General features: G+C 42.1%; 1 protein-coding gene across 16 annotated transcripts in view; it reads right to left on the reverse strand.

Moving 5' to 3' along the window:
• Window positions 1-18,976, reverse strand: part of TPD52 (tumor protein D52) — a 49,608-nt gene that overhangs the window by 7,987 nt on the left and 22,645 nt on the right. For 6 of the 16 annotated variants that reach the window (XM_065053858.1, XM_065053859.1, XM_065053853.1 and 3 more), the window contains 3 exons: window positions 4,024-4,139; window positions 2,514-2,662; window positions 1,548-1,649 (listed from right to left, as the gene is read on the reverse strand). In XM_065053858.1, coding sequence (XP_064909930.1) covers window positions 1,548-1,649; window positions 2,514-2,662; window positions 4,024-4,089 — 317 coding nt within the window. In that variant the 5' untranslated portion in view covers window positions 4,090-4,139. Of the gene's footprint in view, window positions 1-490; window positions 518-1,547; window positions 1,650-2,513; window positions 2,663-4,023; window positions 4,140-9,047; window positions 9,693-16,473; window positions 16,638-18,976 lie in introns of those variants that run through there. The other 10 variants (XM_021281078.2, XM_065053852.1, XM_021281079.2 and 7 more) reach the window with 8 other exon arrangements.

Below are 18,976 nucleotides of genomic sequence, written 5' to 3' on the forward strand. Positions count from 1 at the left end.
TCAAAGATCAGAACTGTTTCACTGGACAAACTATGAACAAAGAATGCATAAACTATTTTACATTTAGACTCTAGTGATGAGTCACAACGCTAAACAACCATTGTAATTGACACAGAAAAGGGAAAATTTCTACTCTCTCAAGGTACAAACACTGTACACACAAAGAGAAGGAGGAATTCTGCATGCCATTGACCTCAAAACCATATCCTGTCCCTTTACAAAAAAACTCACAGAATCATTTTTACAGATTCCTTTCTTACAAGGAAGATAGGCTAATTGATTGTTATTTATTCTCAAGATTTCATGTTCTGGGATAGTTACCAGGTGAACATGAAGAAACATCTTTCCTGACATTAAAAGAGCTTCAGTTTTACATTATCTAACACCAGAGAAAGAAAGAAGTTATCTTTTACAGACAAAACTTAAAGATTTTAATGGAGACAGTCTGACTACATGCTTAGTTTCAGAACAATTCTTGTGCCCACCTTACCTAAAGGAATGTGAAAATGCCTGTAGTCTGCACAATGCCAGAGTAAGCATTAAAGAGAGAAAGGAAGTTCTGATAAATCTGAAGCAAAATATGTAACTGTGTAGCTGCACCTCAAAGTGTTTTCTCACTAGACTTCAAAAAGCAAGGAGGAGGTTAATGGCAGCACTTTAAAACAAAAGGGCTGATTTTATTACACTGCTTTCCAATGCAGCAATATTCTGTTAGAATGTGTGAATTTTTAGTTGTCTAATAATGTAAAAATAAGTTTGATCCACTATTCACAACAAGTTACAAGCAGAAATGAGTGGTTGTATATGTTGTTGTGGTTGTATATGTTCCAGTAGTAAAAACTACATAATCAAAAAAAGAATTGTAAGATAAGTATATGATTGGATTGCACACAGGAAGAGTTTTGCGTGCAGGTCACAATAACACTAAAAATTACCACCAAACCTACCTAATTTGAAGGACTGTGTCATTTGACACAAAGTCAGAATATGCTGTATGCCAATATTTAAGAATTAAAAAGTGTCAATAGTCTATAAAAAGGTAATAAAATCAAGCCACTGCTATGAGACAGAATAGCTTACAAGGAAATAAAACACACCTGAAAGAAATCCACAGAAGACAGAAATGAAACAAACAAAAAAAAATACCCCACACTAAACAACAAAACCAAATCACAGTTAAAGATACTATTTGTTTAAATGTAGTATTCCACAAGCTGAGCAAGTTAGAGAACAGAAATTACAGCGCTATGTGCATCGCACAGAGGCAGATGGGGACACCGCCACCTGCAATCCTACCCGAAAAATAACAGTAGCAGTAGAGGTAATCGCACGTGTTGCTTCTCTTGCATATTTAGAATGCACACATCAGTGAGTACATACAAGCAGATTTTGCAAAAAAGTCACTCAGCTCTCCTAAAACAGATGCGGAGGGTTCCTGATAGATTAATGTTTAGAAATGCTAGGTACTTTAATAGCATATATTTATTTCAGTAATCATCTGCTTAAGTCAAAAATGCGACCACTTGGGAAAAGCTAAAGAAACCTACCTGACATCTTCAAACTTCTTGGTTATGACTGAACCAACAGATGAAAAAGCAGCAGAAGCCTTCTGACCAGCCTGAGACAGAGTTTCTGATGTTTTCTTGTATCTGTGTTCAAAAAAAATTTAGTCTGTAGTTATTTTAATAGAACACATCGGGAACCTTTTAGTGTATGTAAATTTGTATCAAACCCAGAGGTATACTTCAGCTTTGGGGTCAAATTAACAAGTTATTTAAAACATTATTCTAGGCTATTGCAGGCCCTTCTGGCTACAGCATCTCTGACAGCTCAGACTTCAGATCAGGTTCACCAACACGTACCTGCAACCCCACCCCCAGAACAGATGCTCTCTGCTATTGTAGGACTTAAAAAAAACAAAGCCCAACAAACAAAAAAGAAGCCACCACCATGCACACACGCTGAAAAAGAACAGTGGTCTGTTTTTTTGTGTCAAGCATCTAAAATCTTGTACCGAATGGTTTTGTCAATAAACTTCACCATAAAAAGCTTGAGGTACATCCTCTTACGTTCAGTGTAGGCATTAACTTCAGAAGGCAGTTCACTCTAGACCGTACAATAACAGTAGTGTTTGGCAAGAACGTTAACTGTGTGACTTTGGACTCTTCATGCATGAGCTCAGTTTACAACAATTTTTCAGGCTGGAAAAGAAGGGTATTCTGGTGGACTTAGGACACCTTGGTATCTCAGTAATGGTATCTCAGATCTATCAGACAAAAAGTGTATTAGAATCACCCATTTTATGGTAAACCATTCTTATTTTGCATAAGATGATGTGGCTAATAGTGCCTTTTTGAAAAAAAATTATGATGATTTATCCAGATAAGTTTTAGTACAACTTTACTTTGTGATAACTACACTCATTTCACAAGAACAGAGGGTTTAGACATGACACAAGAACTACATAGTTTTCACCTCGACAGCTGAGACAGTCATCATGAACTGGTACATACGCTGTGGTTGATGTAACATCTTGCCAGCTTTTGGTAATGTTCTGCTTTAGTTCCTGTAATGAGTTAATTCCCAGCTTTCTCTTGATTTCTGCTAGATGCTTCTCTTTGGCAGCTAGCACTTGTGAGAGCGTCTGGATTTCCTCTTCCACCTGTGGCAGCAGAATTGATAAGAGGTAAGTTAGCAAGCAATATGCCCAGCCATTTAACTATATATTTATTAAAATAGCTACTAGGCATCAGTAATAGGGGGTAAATGCATTTTTAACATCATCTGACAATTGTTTCTAAATACTAAAAGGGAAATCCAACATTGTCTACACGAGTCAGTTAGTGAAAAAGTAACCTACCTGCAGCCAGCTCTGTTACTGGAATAGGCACAAGGAAGCTGGTAACTAAAATACTGTACAATTAGAAATCATTACCTTTATACAACATTAGGCTATGTAAAGCTTGAAGATTAGTCAAGTCTGGGACAATTGCCAAGCCTGTATTCTCCTTCCACATCAGAGGAGATAACAATGTATGACCAGTATCAGGAAGCTCTGAGTATGTCTGACACATACACAGATCTTGTCTCCTTGCTTGAATAGAAAGATTCTTTAGCGGCTTAAGCCAGCAACTGCAGGCTGGATCCAGCCACAGGAGTCCCTTCCCCAGAGCAGGGGTGGAAATGGTGGCAAACTGAGCAATTTAAACAATGAACAAATAAATGATAATTAAATAATAATAAATGATAACTAAAAAACCAAAACAAAACAAAACCCACACAGCACCTATTCAGCAGCTGTATTGTTTGTATACTTTCTTCTTTACACAGATGTCACTTAAGCCTCTCACAGAAGCACGACCAGATCTCAAAGGTATCACAACAGTTTTACGATGCCATTCTGTGGGCTACACAGATGTGACAGAGGCACCAAGGCCATCTGTCCAACAGCCAAGGCACACACCCAGCCCTACTTCCTCATCCAGACCAGACCACCCTACTTCAGGGTATCAGGCTGCCTGCTCATTTAAGCTCCTTGGAGGAAATACTACTTTAACTCGCTCTTAAAAAGATTTCTGCTATAGGAACTATGGGCAAGAATAGTTACATGGTTAGACATTACCAAAACACAGATATCGCTACAAAGCATCCTGCATGAAAACAACAGCTTTAGTTACTACACACCAGTTGAGACAATATTTGGTTTTGGCTTCCAACCATGTTATCTTTGACAGCTTATTTATCCCCTTCACACTTAGGGGAAAAAAGGGCTAGGCATTTATGCATCTTGGTTTAAGATCTGTACTCTCAGCACTTCTAGCCTAATCCCCCAAAACTAGAACTGAATGTTCTTTTCTCCTTGAAACCCTCCCTTTCCTTCCCCCACAATACACAGGAGTGCCATACCCAGCTTTACACACCCCCATAATAAATATGCAAAGCATTAACTGTATGTTCAAAGACAGCATTATCCCAGATTTTCATTCTCAAAACCAGTTTAAGGGCCATTTGCAAGAGATTTACCTTAGCAAGCTCTTTTCTTAGCTCATCCTGTTCTTCTTCTGAGAGTGTTTCTGCCATACCAACCATAGCAGCAGCATCCTCTCCAACCTCAGGTATGGAGTCACTTCTCAGCAGCCCTAGAGGTGAATAAAACATTAAAAAAAATCAGATCATCAACATGTCTGCCAGACAGCAGCTAATGTTAATACACACAGTCCTTTTGTGCCAGTGCACAAAGAAAACTATTGAAAAGACGCCGAAGTTACGCTCCCCAAGTACTACAGTCTACAGGAAACCAGAGGCATTTTACTGGCTGTTTCGTTCTACCAAGTTGCACTAAAACTCAATATAATTGCAACTACTGCTGTAACAGGAGACTGGAAACACGTTGAGAATAACACATCCCACTACACCCACAGAAACCAATGTGCTGAATGCTTAGTCCCAAACAGTGGTTCCTACACAGGCTTTGACCAAGCATCCACGTGCTTTCCACTCTCTCGTGCTCATGTGCCACAGAAACTCTGGAAGCGCTACAGGTGTTCAAGAGGAATGCAGAGGCTCCCTCCTCAATGCTGTCTGGATCAGAGTTAAAAATGCCCATTCTCGGCATACTGAGAGCAGTCACGGCAACAAAGAAGCTCAGTAACAGCAGAGAAAAGGGTTGCACTGCAAGTACGAACTCTTCCCCTGCACCTGCTCACCCTCTCTGTTCCTAGTACCTGAGACCACTGTTGCTAGAAACTTGCAGATATCGTGGCACTAGAAGTGAGTCGCTGCTCTTTGGTTTGTGGATATTAAGAGAGATGAGGAGCCCAGAGAACGAGCTTGGGAACAAAAGGCCACCAATTCAGACAACACAGTGGAGTGCTGAGAAGGGACTGATGAGGATGTGCATCCACTCACATTGCTGCCCCTTCCCCTTCCAAATTCAGAAACCAAAACTGCCAAACTCCTCTGTATGAATCCCAGACACTCCTACGGTTTTCCTCAACCTTCGCCTTCACAGCATCAGGGAATGGAAGGAGAAAGATATTAGTTACTACAATGCACTAACTTTAAAGATTTATTTATTCTTAGTCATTAGCACTTGTAGTAAGATCACTTTAAACACCTTTTAATACAACAAAAAGATTTTCCAGCAAAAGATTTCCCATTTTGAATCTTTGTAGCTGACACATAAACATATAGTTTACCAAAATTAAGGAATCCTGTTCTAATTCGCAAAGAGATCAGTTCACAGAGAGACTGCATGCTGGAATGGCTGTAGGTTCCCAGAACTAATTCCCTATTCAAATGGTAAAATAGCTTCATAGATAGTAAAAATGAAATGAAATAAAAATCTTTAAATAGAAGGAAAAAACCCTAGGAGGGCTGTTTTTAAGGAGAGTGTGAGTGTGTGTGTATATATATATATATATATATATATATGTAGAAATATGTAATTCAGACAAGTTGAGGACATATTAAGTAATGTTCCCTTACTAGTCACTACAGTAATTAACCAGATAAAATTCCATCCTAATTTCAGCAGCTTCTGATGGCACTGCATAATACCATTTGGTCTGGGAATCCAAAAACTCATTAATGTGCAATGAGCCCACCACTTTGATTTCATTGTGAGGTTTAATATCAAATAGCTACATCGCAATCAACTGAAAAGTCAGGGGAAAAAAGATTGAGTCTGTAATTAGTTGTAGGTATTCTACGAAACATGCTCCTGGCAACTGTCAAGCCTAAGAAAAGAAGAGGCCTTGTCCTTGATCAAGTTACTGAACTCAGCTAAAGCTCAATTCTTTTTTTCTAAAACAGTATGTTTATTTGTGTCCAGAACACTTGTTCCCTAGAAGCACACTGCTACACAGGCAGAACATTGTACCTGGTTAAGTTAACACAGAGTATGTCGAGAAGGAAGCATATAGAAAGCAACTAACACCCCATTCTGCATTTATTTATGAAATCTGTAGCAGGTTTTTCCAGAGATGTACATGTGTCTTGTAGTTCCTACAGGTTTCCCAATGCACTATTTTCTGGCAGGAATCCAGGGCAGAAAAAGAGTTTGGATCTAATGCCCAAACCAAAGCACAGCACTACAGCACCAAAAAAAGACTATGGTTCATGTCTCACAATCAGATAGTTTTTGTTTTATACATCAACGTACTTCCTTTTTTTAACATCAAATGGTTAAGAATGCCATATCTTTTTGTCAAATTGCTAGTTATCCTATTAATTATATATGCCTATACTGAAGGAAGGCTAACAATTTAAACTGCATTTTCCCCTGACACTCTATGACCCTCAGTACATTAGCCTCCAACTCCTGACCTTGTTTTCCATCTGCAGCCCCTTTGGGGACCACAGAGGTTGCTGCTGCAAAGGCCATTTCAGACCGTGCTGACTCCTGAGCATTAGCACATCCTGCCGGAAGTCTGTTCAATCTGGTTATGAAGAGTCAGCTGGATTATCTCACCAAAAATAGACCAAGTGAATCCAGCAGGATTGTCTCCCACAGCAATACCTTCTGGTTTGGGAAGGTACCTTGGTCTCCTTGGAAAACTGGTGTATGAAGGGAAATTGGGCTGCTTGTTGCTAAGAAGCAAAGGAATGATCTCTCATCCCCTCCCCATTTCTGGATCTTTAGGAAGACAGGAAATCACTGCTACTCAGTCCTCCATACCTCACCCTGTACCTCTCACCATGCCTTCCTCTCCTTGGCATCTGCCCCTCTCCCATTTATGACTATTTCTTTAGTTCCATTTGAACTATGCAAATACCACCCCTCTCATCCCCTATTACTGTTCACCTCTCTGCTTGCTTTGCTCCTGTTTCTTGGTTCACTTCAATACTTGCAGGACACAGGGTTCACCAGTGCCATGGGACAGCAGTGCTGGGCAGTTGTCTACACAGATAACGACCCACAGGCTTTCACAATCATATGGCTACAACCTAAATATATCAAGTAAACTAGAGCTGACCAACAGCAAGATCCTGGCTTTGAGCAAGCTTTGTATGGAAGGGCGCACAGCCCCCCCTGGTATTTTTGTGGGATGTGGGCAAGAAACTGGGGAAATAGCAGTTAGCCAATGGACGGAAATACTTCGGCTCTATCTGTTATTAAGAGAATGTTTCTCACTTGTGGTCTTCTCTGTTCACTAGCAGAAGTCTTGTTATGTGCTTTCACTACGTGAGTTCTCTCACATCTTCAGAGCTGCAAAGGACTTTAAATCAAGTTGTTTAGTACTGTGATTGGTATAATCAAGTTGAGCTGAGCAATTCATGTCTCAAACTCTTAAGTAGAATAAAAATTGTGTTGGCAAAAAAAATAGGAAGATTCATCTAGTATTGCGAAAACTTACCTAATCTTAAGGTCAGTTTTTACATGTCTATATTTCTAAGATTAATATATTATCCTAGCAGTTTATTAGATCTACTTAAGCGAACCATATGAAGACATGAACAAGGTAGTTGATTAGGACTCCACAGATCACGTTCAGGGAGATGGCACTTAAGTCTCTATAATTCTGCCAAAGTAGGCAAAACGCATTAGAGTAATTCAATTTACACTCAGGTTTTCCGTTTTGGGGTTTGCTTTGGTTGGTTTTAAGCCAATTTCATGCTGTATTTTGACCTGAAATTCCTACCTCTTTCTGGCCTGAATTCAGAGGTTAGCAGTAAACACTAGCCATTCAAGGAAGCACTGGTCATTTCAGAGGCACAGCCTTTGGGATGGCCTTCACAAGGGTTTCTCTTTAGATGGATATGTTCTGTGTCAGATACTCAGAATGAGCATATTTGGCAACCACTATACAGTTGGCAAAGCTAAAGAAAAAAGGTGCTTGTCAGGGTGCAGGAGAACATGCTGTTATGAGATTATAAGGTCATTCCAACATTTCAGTAATGTACAGCGCTACAGAGGATATTTATTTTGCAATATATAACAAAGATCAAATCTAAGTGCTTCCCATTTATCTCTGTGAAAAAGCCAAAGCGAGACATATTTCTTCAACTTCGGGGAGAAAGTTCTTGGGCTTCTCCCAAACACTAATCATATATTCATTCAAAGTGAACGAAAAAGAAAAAAAGCCCAGCAAAGGTTGGTGCTTATCGTGATGTCCCACCACCAGATCCAAAGGACTGCTCCCCCTGCTTCAGTAGAGGTGAGAAATGCAGTAATTGCAGAAGTGAAAACCAGGCCCTGTTCCCCAGAGGTCCCTTGCTCATCTAGTTCACAAGGAGGGTTGTTCTAGTTCACACAGAGGTTCCCCAAAAAAGTCAATATCTTTGTAACTTTGCCTTGCTTTGTCACTCCTGAAGCCAAGCTACGCTTTCTATATTTTTAATTATGTTAAAAGGTCACACCCAGCAGGAAAAGTGGTAAAGCCAGACTGGGATGTGGTGGTAGGCATGGCTGTAGGTGTTCTGTACAACGGGTTACCAGCTACACATCAGCTGGGTTAAGCATTAGATGAATGCCGCTACAGCACCCAACAGCCCCTTCCCCAGGGGTGTGGCAAGTACATTCATTATCTGCAGACATAAGATTTACAGCAATCTGAATGCCACGCGGCACAGAGGAAAGGTTTTAGAGAGCATCTTTGTTAATCAGTGATATTTTCAGTACTAAGGCAGGAGCAGATGTCAGTTTGACTTCAGAGCTCTGGACAGTATAAGTACATAATTCCTACCTCCCCCCTCAAAAAAAAAAAAAAAACTAATAGTCAAACTAGGCCAACTACCCTAACCTTGCAGAAGTTGCACCTTTTGTTCCTAATTTTTTGTTTGTTTCGTTTTCCCTCAAACTACCTTTCCACTGAGTTAAGAAATAAGGTAAAGCTGGTAAATGCACAGCACATGAGATACTGCCTACATGATACACCAAAGCTAATAAGCTACCAGAGTTAACAGCAAGTCAACTTCTACCTTCATTCACACCTGCATTTCAGGCAAATCTTACAGATTCTTAATCTGAAAAGTTCTTTTTTTCCAGATATTAATCACTAAACTTTCCATGTAGAGATTTTCAAAAAGAAAGAGCAGTAAGTTACCAGATTTTGCCAGTGTTGGTGATCCAGGTGGAGAAAGGTTTATGCTAGGCGACAGGTAAAGATAATTTCTGTTCACTCCAGCATTGAAATCGAAGGGTGATTTGTAATCCTCATACAGATCCATGCCAGAAAATTCAGAGTGTGCAGCCACCCTCTTCTTCCACCGAAGCATTCATCTTCGCTTTCTGGGGCAACCCAGACAGCAGGACTCAGAAATCCTCCGTTTCTTCACATGACACTCACTGCACCACCTCACAAAATCCAGCTCTCTTGCACCTCTGTTAGATTTGATAGAGCCGTCTAGCAAGTGATTTCTTAGCCATCTTGTAGCTGCTGCTGTTTACATGGCACAAAGTTAAATTCCTGTAAATTTATAACTGGGGCTGGACTTAAACAGACCGTTCCTTTAACAAACATTCACAGTGCACTATTCATGGCTTCTGGAAGAGACTGGGTCCTCTGCAGAATTGCATCAAGAATTTTCAGTCATTTAAATAAAAAAAGGTCAGCTGACTGCAGCTACACCAGGATATCCTTAATCTTCTAGGACACAAAAGGATTACTAGCCGTAATCTATCCTATATACCATCTGTGTAGGACTTTTTCCTCTGATTAATGGAAAATTCTGTGTGTGTAACTATTTCTGCAGCTTCTCCCACCAGTGTAATAACCAGCAGCCTGCACCCAGTCTCTGCTGCCCACGTATCACACTGTAGTGCAAGCTCAGAATATGAGAATGCAGCACTCTTCTCTGAAGGAAACACCACCGAGGTTTTTTAGGAAAGTGCTGATGTGCATTATGATTTTTGCCCATGAGGCTAAACATATCTGGGTATGAGGGTGAGGTTTTTTGGGTTTTTGTTGTTGTTGCTTTCTTTTTTAAGCTTAGTGAAGTATACTGCCCTATGTCCTTGGTGTTTCAGCCAGAGCCATTTAGAGCAGGCAGGCCAGGAACCAGTAACACTGGAATGCATGATCCTGATGAAATGTATTTTTGTTTTGACACATACACTATGAAGAAAGATCAACTTACGTAAGCCATATGACTTCATGCTGGGGGTTTAAGATTTAGCCCTGGGAAGCAGAAGTGCTCCTTACCTAAGAGAGGCACTCAGCACAGTTTTGCAGCGTTTCACTACATTTATTTCTCCTTCCAAGGTCAGCTTCTTTCACTGAAGAAAACAAGCAGCATAGATCACCTTTACACCTAAGCAACAATTTGCTCCCAACCCCACACCTTCACCTGGGATCTTCACTACAGCCTGCACAGAGAGGGGCAAAATCAAATGAAAGTTTATCTTTTTCTCCATCGTAACAGTGATGTTTTAAGACAGAGCCACAGACATTACACCACCCTCCTCTTAAAGCCTTAGAAATGAAGGAACATTGCAGCATACCCAAGTCAAGCCTGGGCAATGTATTCCCTGGAGATACAAAAAGAAGATGTACCACTTCTGGAGTTTTAACTTCCCATTTGCACTTCAGTCAGCAGGTGCAGCAACAGACCTTCCAGCTAATTACAGAGCAGTTCCTCCAGACTGCAGACCTACATTGGTTTCTGATGCAGACTACCTGCAGGCTCCTAACAATGAGTGTGCTGGAGCCTGAAACACAGGTCTCTGCTATCTTCCAAACCCACTGAAAAGACGGAAGTACAATGCTCCTCTGTATTTCTGGCATGTGGCTGAGGCATCTGCCAGAAATACTGCAAAATTCACCTTGAAAAAGGTCAAAGCTCTGGTCACAGATTGTATTTAAAGCATTGAGAGGCAGGAGAGAACTGTAGCGTGGCTACAGTAATCACATACTTTCTATTAACCAAGCACACTAATAAGAATAGCTACTGATTCTGCTATGCAGCCTTCTCTCGTGTAACTCAGCAGATGGGGACTGCCTTCTGTACAAAAGGCTCAGGCAGTAGTTGTACTAACTGGATTAAGCAAGTGACAAGTTATTGGATGTGGCACACTGGAAGAGATGGGTATTTTATACCATCACTCTCCTGACACAGAGAGTAAAGGTGAGGCTATACCACCCAGGACTTTATCCCAACCCTGGAGAATAATTCAGTGTAACACTAGTCAACGCTAGCATGCTACAACAGCTGGAAGTAGCTATTACAGGAAAAAGAACCCCATCCAAAGACCTGTTCATCTCTGCCAACAAACAGGAATACCACTTCCTGGCCAAGTACATTTACTGGAGCCAACACTTGCATTCTTGTCATTTACAGAAAACTCCCTACATTGAGTTTTACCCCATATCATCCATTAAAAAAAAAAAAAAAAAAAATTCTGATACTCTTCCTGCATCTTTATTGTGCAAAAGCTGATTCCATGGTCCTAGAGGCATCTGGGTGGCCAATCTAAGACCACTGACCTGGCCTGTTCACCACTACAGACAGAAGTGTGTGCTGGCCAAACGCTCCAACACATCAGTGTAGTCAGAGAGACAAGCAAACTGTTCTAGACCACCACTACAACATACCTTTGGCTTACAGGGAAAGTTTGCAGAGTTACGCATCTGAGCCACCACATGGGAGGCTGAATTCTGCTTTTGTCCTGGCTTGTGCATAGCCTGAGCACAAGCCCAGAAGTCACTCAAGACAATTCTCTAGCTTTTTGAAATATTACTGTCCTAAGATCATTACCAGAAGAGACACCGTGCAAGCACTCCTTACTTCAAACTATCGTCTTTGCTCAAGATTAATCTACCTTATAGTGACCATACAGCTGGGTTGCTATAGCACCTCCCAAACAAGCTGTCTAAACAGTCTTACCCGTAGGAGTTAACAGGAGCACTGCTTCTCACTCATTCTCAGCTACAAACCCTACCTGGTGATGAAGGAGTTGTCTCCCTGGACAAGCTTCTTCCTCATCACTTAGGGGAAGTTTGATGGTCTTTGCCCTGAAGGACGAGCCAATCCAGCTGTAAGGAGAAAGAACTGCAGCACACTCTTCCAAACCTGCTGTAGGACAACTTCTAGGCTACTTGTCATTCCTAACTCATCCACTTCAGGCAAGACAAGAACTCACTCCCCTGCCAGTCATGAAAGTCAGTTTATCTGCCTCTTCCCCAGTAGCTCCCCAGCACACGCAGGGATGCAGGGCAGAGCGAGGCAGAGCGAGGCAGCGCTCCCCACACGCTGCTGAAGGCAGCATGAAGAGAGGCCCTGCTAGACACTGGTGTGGTGCCTTTCTTTGGAAGAAGAATTAATTTCTCTCCAAGAGACTTCCTAAATTAAAGCGATGGCCCCAAGCGAAGAAAGCAGGATGGGGATGACAGACAGAAGCCACCTGGAATTGAAAAGAAAGGTTTTGCTCTGCAGTATGAAGGTTTTTGACAAGTTTAGAAGCTTTCAACAGTCTGAAAACAGCTAGGCAATGACACAAATCAAAATTTCTCTACACTATGAAAACAGGCTCATTATGAGGCCTTTCTAAAGGGCCTTCCCAGGACCAAAATATCCCACTGTGTGGCCTTCCTCCTCCTCACTCTGCATGGTAATTTGGAGCACAAGCCGCTGGCTCTGAGGCCAGAGCCATACCCTGCTAGATGTACCTTGCCTTCCCAGTGCAAGACACACATTTTAGAGCTGAAGCTTAAGTTTAGACTTCTGTTGTGTGGCTTTGAGTAGCTGTTCTGCATGCTCATCTTTGTTCATTACCCTGCATAGCAAATTCAACTTTTATGGGTGTACCTTGGTTGTTACTGCAGGTATCAGCTGCAACCCAGTACCTGAAGAGATCTTGAAGCCTAAGGACACACCTGCTCCAGAGACAAGTAGCAGCGAGGTTCTGCTTGCTATGCAAGGGGTTAAAACTGAAGATTTTGCTGTTTCAGAACAAGCACTCATTTGTCCTTAATAACTCTGGATAACTAAACTAAGTTGCTACTGAAGTAATCTCTGCCACTTTAGAAGCTGGTGTTCAAGAGACTGGCATGAAGGTAGACAATTTCTGCCGATGCCTGAACCAATTACCCACACGTTCAACTTAATGTCACGCCGTGGCTCAGGAAGACTTGGCAAGCCTCAGGAAAGTCTTACCATCACAACTCCTACCATTAATCATGTTGTAATCTCCTCTGTTAAGGTTAGAGAGTGTGCTTAAAGTTTTCCTGGGCAACTATTTACCACCAACAGTCAGCACAAATTGTGTACATCATGAATCATACGGGAGGGAACTTCTGCACAGCTAGAAAAGCTGTTCAGTTTGAGCAAATACTGTTAACCAGATCCTTGCCTGCCTAGTCTCAGACATTGTTCTTTCTTCAGATACCAACTGCTATCCTGATTTGCAGCTTCCACCTTAAACTGCTGCTAGGGCCTTGGGCTAAGTAAGGCAACAGAGTATTAAAGCACTTCTGCCTTGTTGGTAGCTAAGCAAGGATAAGATATTACGGTAGCCCTGCAGAGAAGCTGCTTTTCCCACATTCAGGTCTAGCAGAACAATAGTTTGTTATATACCTCTTGCCCTAAAGAAAGCAAACCCTGCTCAAGTATGAATGAATAACATCTCTCAGCTTTGAAGAAACCAACCTATGTATTCAGTAGTGTTTCATACACAGAGTTAACTTCAAAATGGAAAGGCTACCACTAATGCCACAAGACTGGAGGAATGCAGAGGCTACCCTATGACAAGATCCAAACAATACTTTGGATAAAGCTACCTAAATAACCAATCCACAAGATCTGTACCTAATCAAATTAGAGTTCTGCTGGTACATAGAATCTTCACCATCTTGGACATTCTGCATTTGTGTCCTGCTTAAGCACAGAGATGCCCAACTTGTGCGTCACAGCCCATGCTGTCAGCAAGCCTACCATGACTCCACCACCTAATTCAGGAAGCAAAAGAGGATGGGGGAGAATGAGGGCAAGAGTTTGTTGCCAAAGACGGCAAAGAGGCACTTGCTGTTTCAGGGGCATAGCAAAAAGATCCAATCTCTTATTTCAAGGTTGATTGTTAAGATTCAACTGGGTACTCAGCCTATACCTGGTTTGAATGTGCATCTTCTGCAGTCTGCTCACAGGCAAGACTGACTGGAGGCCTTTCAGTAACCGTGCCTGGAGTAAAGACTTCCAGCCAGGTGTTCCCTCATCCCCATCCTTCCCAGGTAGATCCAAATCAGGCAGCAACAGTCAGGCTCCTCTCCTCACTCCAACTGAGTTTTGTGGGCCATAAGCCATTTTAGAAGCTATAAAGCTACTTAAGCATCTTAAGCCAATCTAGATTCTGTAGCATCCATTTGATCTTCAAAGTCTTACCAGTTCACAGACAAGCAAAGCCTTTCGGCACCTGATCCAAGGCCTTAAACTGCATTAAGATGCCATGAAGCAACGGGACAGAAGCCCTAACACTAAGCAAGCCTTATATTAGTCCATTCATGCTCCTATTTTCACAGTGTGCTCTCTCCTCTCTCTTTAACAGCAGATATCTCTTTCGGCCCCCAAGATTTGTGCATGACATGAAGGTAGCTGCACAGCTATAGCAGTTGCTGAACAGTACGAGTACAGGCTTCTGCAGCCCTGTTAGTCACAGTCAGAAGGCTGTGGCTTAAGGGTTTAGGCATTTGCTGTCTTCTAGCAGAGCCCAACTCAACAGCACGACATTAATCTCATTATTTCAGCCTTCCCCCACATCTCAGGACTAGCTCTCCCTGATGCAACAGCATTGTCCAGTATGGTTCTTTGTATACAAACATATTCTCCAGCATTTGCTAAATACTATATGCTGCCTTCATTTACTCATATTGAAACAAAACAAACAAAGAAACCAACCCAAAAAAGAAAAAAACACACCACCACAACCTAAACAGACAAAACTCTTTTAGAATGATCAGTATTCTCCAAAGATGTATCACCCTGCAACACAAACACTTCTCAGCATTACAGTTAAGGATTACTGGGTTGCTAGTGTTGCTCTTGAGCCAAAGTCTCAGCCCACAGCCTTTCAGACAGCTGACACATGTTTTAGCAAAGACAGCAGTTCTCCCAATCCAATTATAAACTCAGACTAATTTCCTGGGATCTTGTGAGGGAGTAGATCCACGCTGCAGCATATTTTGCCACTAGACAAGCTCATACTGCAGTAAGAATTTTAACCCATTCATACCAGTAAGAAGTCCTGTATTTGCACAGGTTCTCCGCTACCTTTTGAAGATATCCGCTCCAGCAGTTGTAAGATTTTAATCAGGCAGAAATCCCTGACTCATAACAAAGTTTTGTGTCTCAAACAGAGGTCAAAGCAATCACATTTGTCAGCTCCAGCAATAACAGGTGGAAGCGTTTCCAGCCTATGGGAAGAGTCCAGGCCAAAGTACGCAGCAGCCAGCATCCCAGAACCAGTGCACAGGTAGGGCATTGCATCGACTTCCAATAAGTCAGACCAAGTTCTGCAAACACAGAGGAACATTTCCAAGTGAGATTAACACTCAACCGCTTATCCCTGTTATGCTGCGATTCTTGAGAGACTCCAATCCCTGGTAAGAGACTGCACCTGTCAAAAACCGATGGAGAAATACTACTGAGCTACAGCCAGACGACAGCTGGAAAAGAGTAAGAATAAAAGGCTAAGTGCAGAATGGGACTGTTTCACACAGAGTTTTAACATGTAATTTTCCAATCTAAATAAAGCTTTATGTGAGCAAGTTAGATTGGAGTGACTCCCAGCCTCCCTCAGAAGGCAGGTCTGCCCTTTTGCACTCTTAAAGCAAACCTTTCTCTTTCAGTGTCACAGCCCATTTCTGAAAAGCAGCCCCAGAAAAGCCCATCATTCCCGCTCCACAATATCAGGTCCCACCATGAAAATTATACTGAAGCTTTAAGAACAAAGCATATTTGATTACAAATTAAGATGGATCACATATTGTGATGTCTGAAAGGATAATCACAAAAAAAAAGCATTATCTGTAGGCTTAGCAATACCTTCAATAATAACAGCAAACAGACTTCAGTGCTTGAGGTGCACACTGGCTCCCACCATGGAATTACCAAGTCTGTGCCTGGATTTGGTGTAGCACAGAACTTACACCATTCGCTATCAACAACAGAAGTACAGAAGCACCTAAGCAGCCAAGCAGCACACAACTGGATGCAAGCAACAGAGCTTACGGTAAGTACTTCACAAAATCCATCCTTGAAGATATTCAAAAGTCATCTGGACCTCATCCTGGACAGCTAGCTCTCAGTGGCCCTGCTTGAGCAGGGGTGTCAGACCAGATGACCTCCAGAGGTCCCTTCCCACCTCAGCCACGCTGTGATTAAAACAATGGCTGTACAAAGTCACAGGCTGCTCACCCAGATCCTCCAAGGTCTGCAACCCTGAAGAGACTGTCCAGGAACACGAGGACTCCTGGTGTCCTGCCCAAGGGGAGGTCTTGTGGGCAGCCCTTCATCTTATGAATTAGATTTGCAAATACCTACCTGCTGACAGAATAAAGTTCAACTTCCTCACATATGTTCTAAACCAAAGGTATGGACGGAGACTTCACAGGAGATTCAGCACTTCCTCACATCTGCTGAGTGTACTGGAGTGTTATGACAGCTGACAAGCAAGGCAAGAGCATTTACAGCAGTAGAGACTGTTTTGATTTCTGTTACGACTCTGCAGGAAAAAGGCAGCTGATCAGTCCAGTCATGCCAGGTTTTGGGGAAGAGAGTCCTGTATTTCCATAAAAGGGACTGACTGACGTTTTTCTCACAAGATAAATGAGCAAGCAACTTCTTAGGCCTGACACATGATTGCAGACCTCTGACACATGAGAAGCTCTTGACAAATACATTTTAGAAACCCATCCACTTCCCCCTGATCCTCCCCTTCCCCAGGAGGGAAGTGAATATAAGCATCTGCAGTAGGAAGGGTTCACTCTTGTATACAAAGAAAAGCCTGAAGTAGACAAATTAGCTATCAGTGTCACTATGCTAAAGCTACTTCATGTTCTGTTTTTAGCAGGAGCCTCTCCTGCTCTTACCCTTTAATCTACTGATTAAATAGAGCCCAGCCGGAAACTAGGCTAAATTTAAGTACTTGAGTTCCCTTCTTCATCCATCCCAGTGCAGCTTTCTTTATTCCTCCAGCTCCTTTCCCTAGTGCTTACTCTTGGGTTCTCACAGCAAAGCTCCTCAGTCCAGCCCAAAGCTGGCACAAAAACTTACAAATGTGTCAGTTAAGCTAGAGATGTTAGCTGGCCCTTCAAAAGCACTGGGAGAGTCACTTCTGTGCTCAGGACATTGTAATTTTAGCACTGCCATCTAAGTCACCCAAAAATAGTCAGAGCACAGTAATCCGCAGGTGGGCTCCCACAAGCGATGCACGTGTAACACCAGCCAGAGTGAAGTTTGTTAGAAGCACGGCTAAGTCTACCACCAGAAGACAATTAAGTGTAGAAACCTCTATCTTGCCAGAACAGCTTCTCTTGTTGACATAAATCCAGCCCAGAAGAGCCCTGCACTAACAAAGGACACCGAGTTTGCAGGCTGTGCTCTCCTAAGATCCCACTCAATTTTTGAAATGCAGGCAGTGTCCAGATACCTTCACCCTGGCAATCTCACTGCAGATTTGATGGGACTCAAACCTGGGATGGGAGGCATCATTTTCACTCCTGTTGTTACACATACACACACTGCTCTGTGGCAGCCTTCATTTGGAAGCCTGGCAGTCAACCTCACCTTTGTTTGGTTTTTTCTCTGCCTAATCGCCTCATCAGACCACCCTGCCCTCCTCTAGGCCCACAGCATTAGCTGGCCTAAACCAGATCCAAACAATATATCAGAAGTCAGCTGAAGGTGTGCTAGCTTGGAGCCATTGCGGTATGCTACAGAAATGAACAAAAGCCCAGACTTCTAACTTACTCTTCTCATCCTCAAACCCAACTTCAAGCTTATTGCAACCTGGAAGATAATTATGCCCCTCCAATAAATGCATATTAAAATCTGGAACTTAATTTGAAAACTTAGAGCTGACCCTGGCCCTTACTGTACACACTTTTAAACAAAGGTGGCTACAAACAGGTTCCTGACACACCAGTTACTTTCAAGCACAAACCTTTCTAATTGCTGAAGTCTCACAGCTCTTTGAAGTTACGACGTGTTCTTGGAAACTGCAAAACCGTGAAAACGTACATTTTTTTTGCCAGAATTTCCACACAGAAATTACTGCTTGCATGGTTAAGCTGCACTCCTGCTGTAGTCTGGTTCCTTATTCAGTTATCCATGAAAAACGTTAAGGTTTTTTGCTTAGTAATTCAACATGATGATGGCAACCACCAGGTTGATACACTCTTCTCAGGCCTTGACTAACCAAATCTAAAATTTAGACTGGTGCTGTTAAACACGTGTAATCTGGTTGGTTGTATTGCATAATACTTAAAGTATGATTTCTACCATAAAAGTAACTGCAAGTAGCAGGCTGTATAGAACATTGGTTTACCTGAGGAGATGAAATTAAATGATGAAATGTCTAAACACTGAAAGACCCTCCCTAGTCAGCAGTAGAAGTACAGTGGGACAATAAATATTCAATCATATATGCACCAGAAATTTCTCAGGTCATTAGAACATGCTCCTGATCCCCTTCTCCAACAGCTCAAATCACACCTTTAGACTAGTAATGTGTTTTGCCACAAACCCTTCAGGAACCAGCCTTTCCATGAGGTACTTAAATGTAGACAACAGACATCAAGCCGGTTACACAGCTTAACCAAGCAGGTGAACCCATAATGAATACAAGCCCATACTATTCATCTGCATTCCTCAGCCACTGCAGAATTCTGGTTAGCCCACCTGAACTTAAGAAACAGAGAAGTGCCAATGGCACAGCAATAGAGTGCAAGTTTGAAGTACTCCTGCACACTGATGCAGGAGTTCACTATTACCAGGTATCTCTCTCTCGAAAACACAGAATCGGCAGTGTTGTTTTCTCTGCAGC

The sequence above is a fragment of the Columba livia genome, chromosome 2 (assembly GCF_036013475.1).
Source record: "Columba livia isolate bColLiv1 breed racing homer chromosome 2, bColLiv1.pat.W.v2, whole genome shotgun sequence".
NCBI classification, from domain to species: domain Eukaryota; kingdom Metazoa; phylum Chordata; class Aves; order Columbiformes; family Columbidae; genus Columba; species Columba livia.